This window comes from Garra rufa, chromosome 22 (genome assembly GCF_049309525.1).
Source record: "Garra rufa chromosome 22, GarRuf1.0, whole genome shotgun sequence".
Taxonomy (NCBI): Eukaryota; Metazoa; Chordata; class Actinopteri; order Cypriniformes; family Cyprinidae; genus Garra; species Garra rufa.
Window position 1 is genome coordinate 28635159 of NC_133382.1, and position 18152 is coordinate 28653310.

The following is an 18152-nucleotide window of genomic DNA, read 5'->3' on the forward strand; positions in this document are numbered from 1 at the left end:
CATTTAAACTGGACTGACTGAATATCTACTGTTTGTATCCATTACAAAACATACATACAAATGAAAAATACAGCAAATATATTTTAAGTCTGTTGATGCTGGTGCTCATATGTGCATAAACCCCACTGACACTCAGAAGATCCTCCTCTATGGGTGAACATCTATTATAAAACACTCACAGGACATTAATTTTGACAACTATACAAATATTTTGAAATTTCACGCAAAAATGTGGATCTATGGATCAGAGCCCCGAAAGCATGAATAGTTTGTGAATCAATAGCGGACTTATGCATGCCTAATGTACGACTCTGATATACCAGAGTGTCATACATTAGGCACGCGCAAGTTTGTTACTATAACTCTGATCATCTTTAACTCTACATTAGCGCGACGGTTTGTTTCATGCAGCGAAGAGATGAAGTAATGGCCTGCACTCCCTGGGGGGGTATAGGTTACTTTTGCGGGTGGAAGTGGGACAAAGCATGAATGTCGCGGGCGGGAGCAGGACGAAATAACATATATTACATTAGGAGCGGGACGATATTTCTGCGGGACAGAAACTTGCGGGAGCGGGACTAAAAAATATGTCCCTTGCAGGTCTCTAAAATGAAGTTTTGTGCAGCGGTTGAAAGTTTTGTGCTGCCGTTCAGTCTGTATTTAACAGTGCGTAGAAACTTGCTGCGTCGAGTCCAAAGCAATCAATCACAGAACACGAGAGAGACCGTGCTTTGATCATTTTCATTTAAAACATTAATAATGAAATTAAACAATTTTAAGATAATATTTAAATGAATTTTAAGCTATCTCGCAGCACCCTGGAGGCCCACCGGTTTAGAATATCTGTTCTACTGTACATGAAACGTGAAATGCAATAAAATACACCCAGTACCCAAATAATGCCTTGTCTGTTTTTTCTGGAAAACAATTTGCGCCCCCCTTCTGATCTCTCCGGCCCCCTGTTGAGAACCACTGTTCTATGGCATCGGTCTGAAGAACCTTTTAAAGCACCTTTATTTTTAAGAGTGTAATCGGAGTTATATAAAAAATGATCCTGGCACTTCCAAGCTCTATTATGGCAATGTTTCTTGTCAACAGTCCAATAAAGCGCATCCATTCATGATTAAAATTGCCTCACATGGCTCCGGGCGGTGAATAAAGGTCTCCTGTAGCGAATCGATGTGTTTTTGTAAGAATAATATTTATATTTAAAATGCAATAATAACTTAATCTAGTTTACGCTTATGCAGTTGTACATGGAAGCCGCCATGGGCGGATGATGTGGGACATTGGTGTTGTGCTTGTGCCGCTCAGAAGTTATGAACACGAACACGCAGTGGAGAGAAGTAAACAAAAAAATATTCACAAATTACAGGACAAACTGAGGATTTGTAAAGAAAAAATAATGGAGGATTTCGGTAAACCAAGAGAACACTGGGTTGTCCTTGCCCCTGCTCCTGTAAACAAACCTTTCATGAGACTCAAAGGCACATACGCATCCGCCCTGGATGGCTTCCTTGTGCAACAGTTAGTGTAAGCTAGAGAAAAGTAATTATTACATTTTAAATATGGATATTTTTCTTACAAAAATGCATCAATTCACTACAGGAGACCTTTATTCACATTTATTCAGACCTTGGATTCATCTGAAAGAAGGAAGTCATATATACCTAGAATGCTTTCAGGGTGAGTAAATAATGGGCTAATTTTCATTTTGGGTGAACTAACCCTTTAACTCACTTTCTGGGCCTTGAACATGTCAGTTGCATTGCTGTCTATACAGAGTCAGAAAGTTCTCAGACTTCATCAAAAATATCTTAATTTGTGTTCCAAAGATGAACAAAGGTCTTATGGGTTTGGAACGACATGAGGGTGAGTAATTAATGACAGAATTTTAATTTTTAGGTGAACTAATCCTTTAATATGTTTGTGAAAATAGGATCAGGATTCTTTGAATAGAAATTTCAAAAGAACAGCATTTATTGATTAGAATCTTTTGAATGGTAGTGTATCACAGTTTTCACAAAAAGATTAAGCAATTTCAACACTGATAATAATAAGAAATGTTTCTTGAGTTTCTTGATGCTGAAAATTCAGCTTTGCAATCACAGAAATAATTACATTTTAAAATATATCAAAATAGAAAACAGTTATTTTTAATAATATTTCACAATATTGCTCTTATTAGTGTATTTTTAGTGTATCAAATAAATGCAGCCTCCAGAGACTAGTTTCAAAAATATTGTCGCTCTAATTCTCCTTGCCTTTTATTATAAGATATTGACAGCTTTTTCTGATATGTTGGACCATTTCAATAACTTTTAGCTTTTATTGATCACAGATTTTCCCATTAATACGACAAGCATCATAAAGCCAGCTTCACAGGCTTCTCCAACGCTAGAGATTTATTACCATCCACACCAGGTCATGATGCAATTACACTTGGCTCTCTGAAACAGTCCTTTCTTCCTCACATGGCCAGCCCTCCAGCATTTTGGCCTCTGTGATAGGGACATGTGTAGGCCGTCTGGCAATGTGTGAACACCACCTGACTACAAAAAGAGATTAGGGGAATAAATAGAGATCAAACTGACATCCAAATTTACATCCGGTCATCACACCATCCTCTAGATGGATTAGAGGATTCGGATATTAGATGTGTGTGTTGTCATCTAAGACTGAAATAAATATTACTGGGTCAAATTCTTTTGTAACCTCATTTTGAAAATAACCTTGTTTGTCTGTAAATTTCACAGGCTGGATTTACTTTTGCACCACTATTATATTGTATGTGGCATTTCAGCAATCTAGTTTAACCAGCTACTGAATGTGGTGCAATTTAAATTAAATATTTAAATGAGCTAGCTGTCATTCTTTTCAGCTTTCATTTACATAAAAGCCTCCTTTCTATGTAAATTATTAGACTCATTACACATTGTCTTATTCACAAAATTCATCGCTTTTTGCACAGCAGAATTAACATTGCACTGTTAGCAGACATATGTGGGAATTTAATTGAAAAGAGATGTTTGACTACATTTTCTATTAATCATGACAGCAGTAATTCATCAAATGACGATCAAATGAAAACTGTTGTAACTGGGCATGCATCCAGCCACGTTGTCGACAAGTGAATTTTGCTCTTTTAAAGAGCCGAATCAGATGTCTGGATCACAGTGGTGGAGCGGTACTGTGCAGTTCCAGCAGAGTCTGCTCTATTTAGTGTGTTATACAAATACCGTTTAGCACAGATTTTGCAGGTGTGTTTGCTAATTTGCATAATTCCTTTAGTAAATTAAGCATTAAAACAATGCAGACGGTGTGTGCAAATAAACTGCGCAATTAGTGAGAGTAATTCGTACTCCTGTTAACAAGTAGAGTTACATGTGAAGGAGCTGCAAAAGAGATTTGATAGATTTCTTTTCAATTCAGTCTTCAGTTTTAACTCCCTCCTCTGGCCTTCACGGCTCACCTGGCCCCCCTCTGTGTGACATAACAGTTTATCTATATCTGGTCACCTTGCTCTGTAGCCCCTCTCACGCTCCCATTGACACTCTCTGCACCGCCTCACTTTCCTATGCTGTGCACACCCTGCTCATGTTGTGTGCTGAAGTCATTAGCGAGATGAATCATTGCTTCCCTATTTTAAAGTACAGGCGTACTGACAGCACCGAGACTGTGTTTCTCTGCTGGTACCTTGATAGATTCTCCAAGACAGACAAAAGCCCAAATGACGCAGATCAGTCTGTGGAAAACACTGGTTTTAAAAATGACCTCGTACATCTGTGTAATTAGAGCATGATTTGGAAGGAAATGTAGGAGGCTTGGTTTTGCTGAAGGACCCAGTTACTTTGCCTTGGACATCAAGTGGCAACCCAAAACAGTATGAAGCTTATTTGTTGTCCGCAAGTAAACAAAAACAGTGCCATCTTTGGAAATTCTGCCTAATTTGCCTTGCTTCTGACAAATATGTAGGGCTTGATGGGTTGCTCTTCCTTTGACATCAACAAACAAGCATATGGGAAATATTGTAATGCTATTTCTACTTGTATTAAAAATAAATAAGGTACTTTTGGGTAGTTGAAATTTTTATTTGCATTGAATATTGTTTTTTACTTCCCATTAAGAGTTGGCGATTTGCAAAAATATCATATCGAGGAAAGAACATGATCGAAGTTCTTTTCACAGTTCTTTTGAATGTTGTTTTTCAAACCTAACTCAATGCAAAACGTTTTGTAGGTGGAACGTTGGAATGCTAATCTACACTCCATACACCATAGTGACAACGCACAAAACAGATTTGTGACAACTTTGCACATTTATTAAAAATAAAACACTGAAATAAATACATTGCATAAGTATTCAACTTAGTAATTAATTGAAGCACCTTTACAGCCTCAAGTCTTTTTGGGTATGATGCGATAAATTTGCACATCTGCATTTGGCAGTTATCTGGATTCTTTTCCTCACCTCTTCATCTCTCAAGTTCTGTCAGCTTGGATGGGCATTTTCAGGTTTCTCCAGAAATATTTGATTGGGTTCAAGCTAGGGCTGTGCAATATATCGAACGATATTGTGAGGCGCGTTTATTCAATGAAGCCGGTGCTTTGATTAGTAGTAAATCTCCATCACGTGCGTTCCGCTCAGGTTCCGCTGGAGCGGCAATTGATACACAGAGACGTAAATCTCTGACAAGCTACGCCATATCGCGCTAAATATCGAATGCGATATTAAGCTCGATATGGCGTAGCTTGTCAGAGATTTACTAATCGATTTACTAATCGTGACTAATCAAAGCACCGGCTTCATTGACTAAACGCGCCTCACAATATCGTTCGATATATTACACAACCCTAGTTCAAGCCCAGGCTGTGGCTGGGCCACTCAAGGACATTCACAGAGTTGTCTATAAGCCACTCTTGTTGTGTGCTTAGGGTTATTGTCATTTTGGAAGATGAACCTCCTGCCTAGTTTGAGGTTCGTGGATGCTCTGGACTGGGTTTTCATTAAGGCTGTTTCTATATTTTGATGTGTTGAGCTGTTCCCCTTCTGCAGTCTCAGGTGCTGAAAAACAGCCCCACAGCATGAGGCTGCTACCAGCACACTTTACCTTTGGGATGGTACTCTGCAGGTGATGAGCAGTCCCTAGTTTCCTCCAAACATGATGCTTGGAATTGAGGTTAACCAGACCAGAGAATCTTGTTTATAACAGTCTGAGAGTTCTTTAGGTGCTTGTTGCAAATTCCAAGTTGGTTTTCATGTGTCTTCACTGAGGAGAGGACTGAGTTTATCCACACCACCATACAGACTAGATACATAGAAGACTAGATTCCAAACTTCTTCCATTAAGGATAATGGAGGCTACATGCTTCTGTGAACCTTAAGTGCAGCAGAATTTTTTCTTAACTCTTTCTCAGATGTGTGGCTTGATGCAATCCTGTCTCTGAGCTCTACAAACAGTTCTTTTGACCTTAGAGGCTTGGTTCATTTTCAGCTGTTAGACCATTTATGTAGAGGTGTGTGCCTTTCCGAACCATACTCATTCAAATGAAATTGCCACAGGTTAACTCCACTTGAAGTGTCTCAGAAAAGAGTATGAACAGTTATGCAATGGAATCATTTGAGTTTTTTATTTCTCAGAAACTGTTAAGTTGTTACAAGTCTTTATTATGCTTTGTCATTGTGGTGTATAGAGTGTAGATTGATGTAGTTGAAAAAAGTAATTTAAAGCAGTTTAACATAAGGCTGCAACATAACAAAATGTGAAAAAAAATAAAGGGGTTAAATACTTTCGCAAGGCAATGTAAATGATGTCTCTAACTGAAATATGTAGTAGAAAAACCCATTTAAATTGACATTATTTAAACAAATCCACATTGCTTTACACATATTTTGGACTATGGGAGGGCGGCATTATTTCGGCAGCGTAAAATGTTTGCACTCGGTGAGCTACTAGCGCTACCTGTTGCTATTTTTACCACCTACTGAAAGAGCTTATACGTAACAATGGATATAAGTGTAAATTTGGTTAAACCAAATGACGTAGCATTGATTTTCCCCACAAGGAGTCTAAACACCCCTGATATCAAGTGAATTCAGCGCTGAGAAACAAGTCATGACAAGCATAGACATTTTTAAATCCTGCCAGGATGGCATCTAGCCTTTCTTGTCTCTGCCATTTCTGGTGCTGCTGTGGTCTACTAAAAGCCTCAAAGGCATCAGGGCTAAAGTGGAGAGAACAAAAATGCAGGTATTTAGTATGTTTTATTCGTCCACAGGCATCTTCCCATTCTTTTCTCCTCTTCTTATCAATAAGAAAGCAGTGAAGACTTGCATCACTTCTCTTGTTGCCCTTCGGCTGAAAATTACTACCAAAAGCCGCACAATGTGGCATCATATCAGTTTTTTTTTCTCAAGTTGTGTATTCTGAGTTGTGTTGCGGTAAAAATAGCAACAGGTAGCGCCAGTAGCCCAAATAATGTAAATATTTCAGGGGTTTACTACTACATATTTCAGTAAGAGATATCATGTACATTATATTAAGCCATACAAGTCTTAATACTATTTTGCAAGTTACTGAGCTTTGAACTGAGCTTTGAACTTTGGCCGTGATCTCTAAGATTCATTTGAAAAGTAGAACAGACCTGTGATCCATTTTCAGTTGCGTTTCACCAGTTGAGAATCACTGCAATAGACAAAATGCTGTTGTAGTTTAAGTACATGATGACTTGGTTTAATGTTTGGGCAGACATTGGTTTTTGAAAATCTCTGCTGAAGCACCCCAGCTATGCTAGGCAGCTGTAAAACGAAATAGGCTATTCCAAATAACAGATATCTGCTCTAACTGAAATCTGGTTCGCGCCTTAGAACAAGAATAGAATACCCTGCTATTACAGCCATTATATTCTGCTGAATTACTATACCTCTCACTTTCACTACACAGCCTATTTCAGTCACTGGTCTGAAATTGCTCACTAAAACAGCCAGAAATAACTGCCAGGCTTTGTCTGGATTCATTCTTTACATATAAAGAACAGTTTTCTCGACACAGCCCTCATTTAATGTGCAAATAAAATGTTCTTTAGTGCTCTTGTCGTCATTGCTAATGATCAGATGTGATGTGCCACCAGGCTGTCATGATATTCACACCTGGAGTCCGGAGATTGAATCTGTTTGTTCTGCTGAAGTTTATGAATGATTCTTCAATAAATCCCTGTTGCCGAGGCTTATCACGCTCACTTCCTCTCACAGCTAATACCATAACCAAACATGGATTACAATTCCCAATCCGAAAAGCCTCCGCTGCATTTGGGAAGGGCTGTCAAACAGCTGCTGCACAATTAGTGCAACACTTTCCTGAGGTTTCCTGTCTTTTGTAGTGAAAGGATGTGCAACAGTGGTGTTTTTTTTTAGCTCTTTTGCGCAAAATATGATGCAAACATGGTTTGGGAATACAGATGCTAAACTATTTGCTCAAACAGAGCAGCTGGGGTCACACTTTTGTACACCACCAGCTAATGGACTGCAGCTTTTAGATTTTAGGAGTGTATGTTCTTCTCTCATGTACCTGTAAAACAGGGTCCCAGGGACGGACAGCAGATTTGTACTTCTCCTCTCTTGGTATTTTGGTGTGACGCATGGGTTCTTGGGAAATTTTAGAAGAGGCAGCTCTGAAACTGGCTCTCCATAGTCTCTTTTAAGCTGAGCTGGACCAGTGGGTTGAGCTCTCTCTGGATAATAGGGCTTTTCCACAGTCTACAAACAGCTCTGTAGATTCCTCGTGAGCCTCTGAGCCCTAGGAGATTTACGGCTTTGTGCAACACCTTCATTACTGGAGTAGTATAAATTCTAACCATTATTACAAATTTATTCCAAGTTCAGAGGAAAAATCCAAAAAAAAAAAATAAAAATAAAAATAAGAGCAATAAAAGAGAATAGCATAAGAAAGCTTTGGGATATTTGATTATACATCACACTGATGGTTCGACAAACGAATAATGTGTTGTATTAAACAGTTAATGAAAAATACAACATACCCCTGAGGAAGACACCATAAACTGGACTTGGGAACATTTTCCTTTATCACTCTTGTCATTTGCTTGAATGTTTGTGTGGTTTTGCCTATCAAAAAGTGTGTTTTAACCCAAGGCCCTATGAAACCGTGCAATGTTTTTCCAAATTCCTTTTTTTTTATTGAAATTTTTCAGGATTCCTTTTTTTTTTTTTTTTCATTTTAACATTTCTAGACTCTGTTTTTATAGTTGCATTTAAAAAATAGTAACCAAATCAATCAATTAATTAGAATTTTTTATTTTATTTTTAAAGCCCTATGAATTTTTTCTCGAATTCAGTTTTATTTTTATTATTTTACTAAGTTCTGTTGTCCATTAATTTTCTGGATTCCATTTTAATGGTTTAATTATATATATATATATATATATATATATATATATATATATATATATTAGTGGTGGGCTGTTATCGGCGTTAACGTGCTGCGTTAACGTGAGACTCTTATCGGGCGATGAAAAAAATATCGCCATTAATCTATTCTCAAAGTTGGGTTGGGAGCTGGGTCTAAACTACGTAAGATATGATGACTTTCACCTTGATATTTTAGCGCGGATGACGTATACCTGGTCAAATTGCACTGTAGGGGGCGAGAACGAATCTTCAACTTCTGTGAAATTACCACATCAAATGAGACGTGCAAACATGGATGCAGCTATGAAGCCGCAGGTGCGTGCGTTGCTAGACCCTTTTTACTGGGGCACGTGCCCCAGTGAGAATCTGCTGTGCCCCAGTAAAATCTCAAGTTTGAGTTATAATTCACTTTCATAATCCCGAAATAAAACAATAAACTATATGCAACAACTGAATTGACGCTTCTAAAAGCAACGCAGTTTAATGGAAGACTATGCACGCAGAAATCCATGCCCTGTGTATTTAACGGCAACACGCACGTCGTGCAGCCTTTTGCGCAGAAGAACTTGGTTACACAAGTTTGTATAGGTAATTATGTTGTAAATGCAATTGTCAAGCAGTTTGTGATGCATTTTGGAAACAGGAGATGAGCGCCTGGTCTAATGCACCACCTGGCCCGTTCTCGAAGACTTACTTTTAGTCATTATTTGGGTAGCACACATATTCTGAAAATGCCTTCAGCAGAATTCAAATTAGATATATATATACCATTCAAAAGTTTGGGTCGGTTAAATTCTTTAATGTTTTTGATGAAGTCTCTTATATGTTCACCAAGGCTGCATTTATTTGTTCAAACATACAGTAAAAACAGTAGTGTTGTGAAGTAAAGGATTCATATTTAAATTTTATTTTTGTGTCTTAATATTCACAGACACTAGTCCATATCACGTATTGATTTAAGTGTACTGAGCTTCTTATGATTTATTATTCATAATTTGGTAAATTCTGTGACATTCCACGTTATACAGTAAATTCCATTTTTATGACTGAAATCTGATTTCATCTGCATTTTCCGCATAGTTTATACTTTTTTGGTAAATAAAACATGTACATGAATCCACAATAAAAACTACAGAGCTTTGATCATACTGAGTATTGAAATATCAAAAGCCTCTGTGAAAGCTGCAAGTAGTCTGCTGTATTGTTATAAATATCTAATTGATTTACATTATAATCTCAGAATTTCATCTTACTTTTTGGCCATATAAATAGCAGGAACTTCACCAAATTGCATATTTTTGGCCTCTGAATGTGTTTAAGTAGGAGTTCCATATAAGTCTGATGTAGTTTTCTGACTATTATTTTATTTCAGGCTTTACAGGGTTAATGAAAACTAAAAATGCAGAGTTTGCTTTAGATTTAAGGGATAAAAAGTATAATTAGCTCAGTGTAAAAACAATAAAAGTCAATGAAGAACACCTTTGCTTCGTTTGCAGTTCTTAAAGTTTAATCCACATTTAAACCACTTCTGAAACCCTCCACAGGTAGGAAGCTACGAGGGAGGCATACTGCAGATGCGATACCCTGTATGGCCCCGTTACGGCAGCTTCCTTGAGCCTGTGTCTGACAACCGCCACCTGACTGTGGCCACGCTGGAGGAGAGGCCTTTTGTCATCGTGGAGAGTGTCGATCCTGCCACAGGCACTTGTGTGCGCAATACTGTGCCGTGTCGCCGGCAGTCCAACAGGACTGAAAGGTACATCTGTGAAAGTGACTTCAAAAGGTCAACATCTGTGGTGGTTTACAAAGATATTCCTCAAATGAGCTTGTTTATGAGACCAGTATCTAAAAGGCCCCACATTAGATCATCCTCTCTCTGCTGCACATGCAAACGTACTAATTTGATTGCATTGATCCTAAAAATGAATGGTCTCTTATTAAGGGGAGCAATAAAGAGTGTCCACTGGATGGATTGTCCCAGCTACAGTGATAATAGGTACCCATTAATAATTATAAAATAAGCGACAGCAACCTTTTCACTTTGTAGAATGAGTCACCGTACAAACACAAACAAGATCATCTGAAGCCGAGAAAGTTTTAGGTGAAAATGTCTAACATTCAATGTTATATATTTGCCAGCTGTTTCTGGAAAACAAGAAAAAGCAGAGTCTGCTAATTAAAAAGAAAAGTCTTAAAGCCTACACAAAATTGGCAAACATCCCCATTTAGCAATATGCTGTGAGAGTCACTTAACATATGCAACTTGTTACAGTCCAGCAAGCTTTTTACACACTTTATTGGGGTGTTGCATCTGTGAAATAGTAGAAAGTTCAAGATGCAGCTAATTACTTTACTGGAGTATTATTTAAAGGCATAGTTCACCTAAAAGAAGAATCTTCATTCAGGTTATGTTCATACACAGTTGTGCTCCAAAAATGATGACAAAGCTTGAGAAATGGTATAATCGGATTGAGTCAGTTCAGGTAAAAGGATCATTTGAGTAATTTGTCCATGAAAAATTCTTGGTTAAATAACATTACTTACACTATCAGAAAAGAAAAAAAAAATCTATATAATATTTTTTACATTAACAATATAATCAGTATTCTTTTTATTAAAGCCATGTTTGAATCTCATCAAGTTTTTAAAGGATTAGTTCACTTCCAGAACAAAAATTTCCAGATAATTTACTTACGCCTTGTCATCTAAGATTTTAATGCCTTTCTATCTTCAGTAATAAAGAAATTATGATTTTTGAGGAAAACATTTCAGGAATTAACTCCATATAGTGGACTTCAATGGTGCACATGAGTTTGAACTTCCAAAATGCAGCTTCAGTGCAGCTTCAAAGGGCTCTAACTGATCCCAGCCAAAGAATAAGGATCTTATCTAGTGAAACAATAGGTCATTTTCTAAAAAAAAAAATACACATTTTTATACTTTTTAACCTCAAATGCTCATCTTGTGTAGCTTTGCCATGCATACTCTGTGTAATCTGGTTCAACACAGTTAGGGTAGGTTGAAACACTCATATCTCATTTTCTCCTCCAACTTTAAAATCATCCTACATTGCTGTTTTACCTTTTTTGTAAAGGGTGTTTGACCTTCTTTGCACATTCACTTTGTGAACACTGAGTCCGTACTTCTGCAACGATGTAGGATGATTTTGAAGATGAGATCAGGAGTTTTTCCAACATACCCTAACTGTATTGAACCAGAGTGCACAGAGTACGCATACACATCGCAGAGCTAGACAAGATGAACATTTGAGGTTAAAGAGTATATCAATTGTAATTTCTTTAGAAGATAACCAATCGTTTTTCTAGATAAGACCCTTCTTCCTCGGCTGGGATCGTTTAGAGCCATGTGAAGCTGCTTTTAAACTGCATTTTGGAAGTTCAAACTTGCAGGCACCGTTGAAGTCGGAGAAAATTCCTGAAATATTTTTCTCAAAAAACATCATTTCTTTACGACTGAAGACAGAAAGACATGAAAATCTTGGATGACAAGGGGCTAAGTAAATAATCTGTACATTTTTGTTTTGGAAGTGAACTAATCCTTTAAGCATTTTACATTTATTTCAAAATAATAATTCAACAGTCACAATTTAAAAAATATATTTTATTTGTAAACTATTTTTGAATTTTTCAAATCATCAGTCATTTTAAACTGATTTTTCAATCATCAAGCTGATTACTCAGTAAAAACACAGATTGTTTTCATGCCATTTTCGTCTTGTTATTTAAGTCTTAAGTTGTTTACTTACTTTTTTATCAGTATTCCCATAAATGCCATTATATTGTTCATTCAGACTGATTTGCGAACACGAAAGGCGCACAAACACAAGAGGCAGGATTTATCACTTGAACCAATCACAGCCGAACATAACCAGTCATATTGCAATGGAGGCATTGTCTCCTCTCACGTGACTTTTGCCTGGTATGTTAATGTTAAAACTCAATGGGCTCAAGGGAAGCGAGAGAGACATGGACTCCTGCTTTAACTTTGCCTGCCGGTATTGCTGTTGGACAGTTTTAACGGATTAATACACTTTATGCATGTTTTGTAATGTTTGCGTTGTTTTATTTTTGTATTATACAATTTTTTTCTCATTCAATTTTCTGATGAGGCACTGCCTCCCTTGCCTCCTTGAAGGAAATGCCCCTGATATATAACTGAGTCCTATTTAGCAGCCTTAATGAGAATTCACCTTAAAGCCTGTTAAAAAGTCTCACTCACTAGGATTTTATAGTGTTTCTAAAAATGGAAATGAGACCCAACTTAAGCACCTTGGAGGCTCCCAAACTCGGCTACTAGTGTGCTTGTGAATGCCAGCAAGTCTCATCTTCATTTACCAGAGGGCTTAATGATTTAAACAGAAGCTCACTGGATTGAAGACCCCGAACCTATTATTAGGAATTGTTTTGCTCATTCCAGCAATTAATCCCTCAACCCTCCTTGCCCTAGGCATAAACTTGCAATTTAAAACCTGTGACTCCTTGATCACAGTAATTTGCTTTCCTCTGTCGGTGGATTTCCTAGACGTGAATGGTAAAATAGTGTAATTCCAAAAGTTTTGTCGTTGGTTCCCTCAGGTAAATGAAAGCAGGTTCAGTGAATTGTGCAGCTCTGGAGGTAACACATGGTGAGTGAGGAGTGTGTCGTGCCCAGAGAGAGAGAGATGACAGGCTCATTATGGCTCCATGCTGAGGGGAGAGAGTGTAAATAAATCATAAAGCAGAGTAATCACCCCTTGGGGAGCGTGTGATGGCTGAGGGGGAAACAATGATCAATAACCATAATGGTGACGTTCTGCTGTGGGCCCATCACAAACCTTCATGCTAATTGGCACTGGTGTTCAGGAAGTTCTGGAAAGTGTGACAACTGCTTTTAATTGGACCTGAGGCAACAATAGGCATTTCATGTGTGACTGAATTTATGAGCTTATTGTATGAGTCCCAATTCTTGTCTACAAATGTGTTTTACATATGTTAATTAGTCATTCATAGAAATTTATGCCAAAAAGTAAAAGTATACCAAAATATGGTTGGGAAGACCAGGATTTGTTGCCACAAACAGTTTATCTCAGTAACTTTAGAGTTTGGAGTCAAGTTCAACTGCACAAACACAGACAAAATTTAACTATTTAAACTGATAGTTCATCCAAAAGTAAAAATTACCCCATGATTTACTCACCCTCAAGCCATCCTAAGTGTATATGACTTTCTACTTCGAGATGAATACAATTAGAGTTGTATGTAAAATGTTCTGGCTCTTCCAAGCTTTATAATGGCAGTGGATGGCTGTTGAAATTTTGAAGTCCAAAAACGTGCATCCTAGCTAGAGAAATGGTTTAAGAAGTTTTAAATCTAGATATTTTTCTTACACAAATGTATTGATTCACTTCAGAAGGGCTTTATAAACCCCCTGGAGCTGTGTGGACCACTTTCTTATGATGGATGAATGCACTTTATTGGACTTCAAAATCTCAAAAGTTATTCATTGCCATTATGAAGCTTGGAAGAGGCAGGACATTTTAAATATAACTCCAATTATATTGGTCTGAAAGAAAAAAGCCATATACACCTAGGATGGCTTGAGGGTATGACAGAGTTTTAGTGCCAAGTAAAAAAAAAAGTAATATTGTAAGATTAAAGTCGTAATATTGGAAAATAAAGTCAAAATATTATGAGAATAAAGTCAAAATATAAAAAGAATAAAGTTGAAATACTATGAGAGTAAAGTCAAAATATTATGAGAATAAAGTTTAAAAGTTTCAAGAATAAAGTCAAAATGTTTCGAGAATTTAAATTGTAGAAATTAAAGTTATAATATTTTGAGGGTATAGTCTATATTTTGCATGCAAAAGCCCGAAATTGAGAGCACCAGAAGTTGCCAGGCCTCTGGATTTTATTTGAATAAAAATGTGGCATCCGACTGGCTGTGTAATTTTACCGGGTTGAAGAAGCCTCAATTTTAAACAAATTTTTCAAAAGTTCTATAAGTTGAATTGGGCTTGTTATATATATAACATACGTTATACAGTATTGTTGTCTTTTTCGAGGTATATAACATTAAGTGAATATTCACAAGCTGTTTTATTTATGGTATTATAGTAAATGATTGGACATAATATTTAATGTCTTCCATTCATTATTTGTGCTTTGTTGCTTTTAATATAGAACAAATCAGCTTTCAAATTCTATCAATTTTATCACGAAATACAAATAATAAATGTGTTTTTCCTTTTTATTTTAAGTTGACAGCAAGATAGAAAAATGAAGGCATGGGAAAAAGGCATAGCCTAATTTAGTGAAACGAATGTCTTATTGTTGTAATCGGAAAGATGGCTCACATGCCGCCTAAACTGAAGTGAATACAGCGATCTGTCACGGCAGATTTTTAATTTTTTTCTTGAAACATTACGACTTTATTCTCTTAATATATTTCGACTTTATTCTCAAAATACTTTGACTTTATTCTCGTAATTTTGACTATATTCTTGAAATATTACGACTTTATTCTCATAATTTTGACTTTATTTTCAAAATATGTAAGTGAGGATAGCAAAATAAAGGAAAAAATAAACTGTGACATATTATACCCAAAAATTCGTCATACAGTGACTACCACTAAAATTATAACACTAAAAATGCCACTAAAAACATACTACCAGTAAAATTGATACTTTTTTATAATGTACAGTCAAAAAAAAAAAATGATTCAGACACCAGATATAATTTTTATATCTTTTAGTAGTGGGTGCAGGACACTATAGTTCATTTATGTAAGTGAGGATAGCAAAATACAGTAAACTCATATTATACCCAAAAATTCTTCATACAGTAAACTACCAGTAAAACTGATAAAAAAAAAAAAATTGGGACCGAAAATTATTCAGATCCTGGATCCATGGATCCTGACCATGTTTTGCTTAAGTGTTTCTTCTTTAATTGCTAATGTGACCTTTTTACACCACAGACTGAACAAAATTAAGCATTGCTTTGTAATTGGTCACCAAACATTGATAGTCGTGCAAATATTGTCAAACTAACAGTTGTCTGAATTTTTGGGTGATTGTAATCCATTACATACCTTTCTATCAAATTTTTCTGACATTATCAAGATGAATTTGTTCTGACAGTTTAACTCTGAGTTCTTGTCATATTTATGATAATTTTCTAAACTATAGCGAATAAACTGATAATGTGAGAAATGTAGAAGGTGTCTGAATAAATTTTGGTTTGACTGTATATACTAAAGTCAGAGCATCCACTACAGTCACTGCCATTTTTGATGCCACGTATATCAAGGTCAGTAGACTGTGGCACTAATGTGAAGCTGTGTTTGGATATGAAATGCATTAGTCCACTTCAACCGGATCGATGTGCTACACCCATTTCTGCAATAGATAGGTCATGCCAATGTCTCATCCAGCTGCGATGGTTTCACAATAACTGACTGTACGCCAATGATAACAGAGATCCATATTACTCAATGTACTGTAATTAACTTTGTTTAAAGGAGAAATAATTGATTGGCACTCCCTAGGCACCCAGTGTGTTTGTGTGCCTGTGTCCATTATGCCAGGAAACAGACTGCTGCTCTTTGACACCGACTTTCTCTTCATCTCTGTCCCTTGTGCTTCATGCCCGTGTATGTGTTTGACTGATTAAACAGCTCATCTTCAATTCACAGCCCACTTAACCCAAAGCGCCAGCGCCGTTTGCAGGTGGTGAGACAGACTAGAACAGAGACAGGCTTGTTTATGTTACGTCCAGACCGCTTGCAGAGGGAGACTCTCATCTTTCCAAACACTTCATTTGTCTTTCTTTGTTATGGTTGCTGCCAGTGCCGCACACCCTGCATTGCCGGCCCTCCGCCCAAGTCCACTCCCCGTACAGCTCATTACACTGGAGGTCTGGGGGAGGTTAGAGGTGATGTATCATTATTGCTCTGAGAGTTTCTCTGCTGAGTGCCTCCAGCATCTAACGGTTAATGGAGGCCATCGCTTTGTTTCAAGCATTTTATTGTGAATGCTCACAACCAAGACACCGCTTTTATAGATTCTGGGCTACAGGTTTTTCAATTACAGCGGTTTGTGGAGGAGAGCTGTTGTTTATTTGCTTTTGAGTCTGTGTATATCTACTGTTATGCATGGAAGCTTATTTATGCCATAAGAATTAATTGCAATTGTGATTTTTTTTGTCTTACAATTGAGACTTTTTTTTAAAGAGATTTACTCAGAATTGGAAGATATGAACTCAGAATGTTTTTTTGTTGGAATTCTGCATTTATATCGCAGAATTCTGAGATATAAAAACAAAATAGCAAGACATTAACACAATTCTGTTTATATCTTGCAATTCTTTTTTTCTCACAGTTTGAGTTTGTATCTCGCAATTTCTTTTTTCAATATTCAGAGTTTATATCTTACAAATCAGACGTTTTTCTCACAGTTCTGAGATATAAACTAAGAATTGCAAGATAAAACTCACAGTTGATATGTCATAAATTTGTACTTAACTCAGAATTGTGACGTATAAACTCAAAACTACAAGATATGAACTTGCAATTCTGAGTTTATATCTCAAAGTTCTGTGAGGAAAAATTCTGAATTGTGAGATATAAACTAAGAATTATGAGTCAAAAGTCTCAATTGTGAGATAACGCAATCATGGAATTCCTTTTTTTAATATTCTGAGTTCATATCTCACAATTCTGAGATATAAACTAAGAATTACAACATAAACCTCAGTGTTTATCTTGCAATTCTGAGTTTATCTCAGTTTTGTACTCAACTCAAATTGCAACGTATAAACTCAAAACCGCAAGACATGAACATTCTTGCAATTGTAAGTTTATATGTCAAATTTCTGTAAGGAAAAATTGAGAGCTAAGAACTATGAGAAAAAAGTCACAATTAACTTTTTAATTTATATCTCAAGTAAATTCTGACATATTTTCTTGCAAATTTTGAGTTGTATATTACAACTCAGACCTTTTTTCTTAGCCTCAGCCTTAATACAATTCTATTTATATCTCGCAATTAATTTTTGCAGCTCTGAGTTTAAATCTCATAATTCCTTTTTTAATATTCAAAATTTATATCGCAATTCAGACTTTTTCTCGCGAATCTGAGTTTATATCTCTCAATTTTGTACTCAACTTAGTATTGCGAGATATGAACTCATGAGTTTTTATCTCAGTTCTGAAAGGGAAAAATGCTGAATTGAGAGATATAAACTAAGAGCTTGTGAGGAAAAAGTCTGAATTGTGAGATGACGCAATCAAACAATTCCTTTCTTTAATATTCTGAGTTTATATCTCATAATTCAAACTTTTTTTCTCACATTTCTGAGTTATGAACTAAGAATTGCAAGATAAAACTCACAATTTATCTTGCAATTCTGAGTTTAAATCTCACAATTTTTTACTCAGCTCAGAATTGTGAGATATTAACTCAGAACTGCAAAATAAAACTCGCAGTTTATCTCAGTTTTGTACTCAACTCAGAATTGCAACGTATAAACTGCAAGACATGAACTTGCAATTCTGAGTTTATATATCAAAGGAAAAACTTGTGTAAATTGTGAGCTAAGAATTATGAGAAAAAGTCTTAATTGTGAGATGAAAAGTCACAATTAACTTTTTAATTTGTATCTCAAGTAAATTAAAAAAATTTTTTCTTGCAAATTTTGAGTTGTATCTTACAATTCTATTTATAT

General features: G+C 36.3%; 1 protein-coding gene across 1 annotated transcript in view; it reads left to right on the forward strand.

Annotated features, from left to right (window-relative positions):
- The window catches only part of grin2cb (glutamate receptor, ionotropic, N-methyl D-aspartate 2Cb), a 44884-nt gene that overhangs the window by 14828 nt on the left and 11904 nt on the right, over window positions 1-18152 (forward strand). Inside the window, exon 4 of the mRNA XM_073828347.1 lies at window positions 9969-10180. Within this exon, the coding sequence (XP_073684448.1) occupies window positions 9969-10180 (212 nt within the window). The remainder of the gene's footprint in view (window positions 1-9968; window positions 10181-18152) is intronic.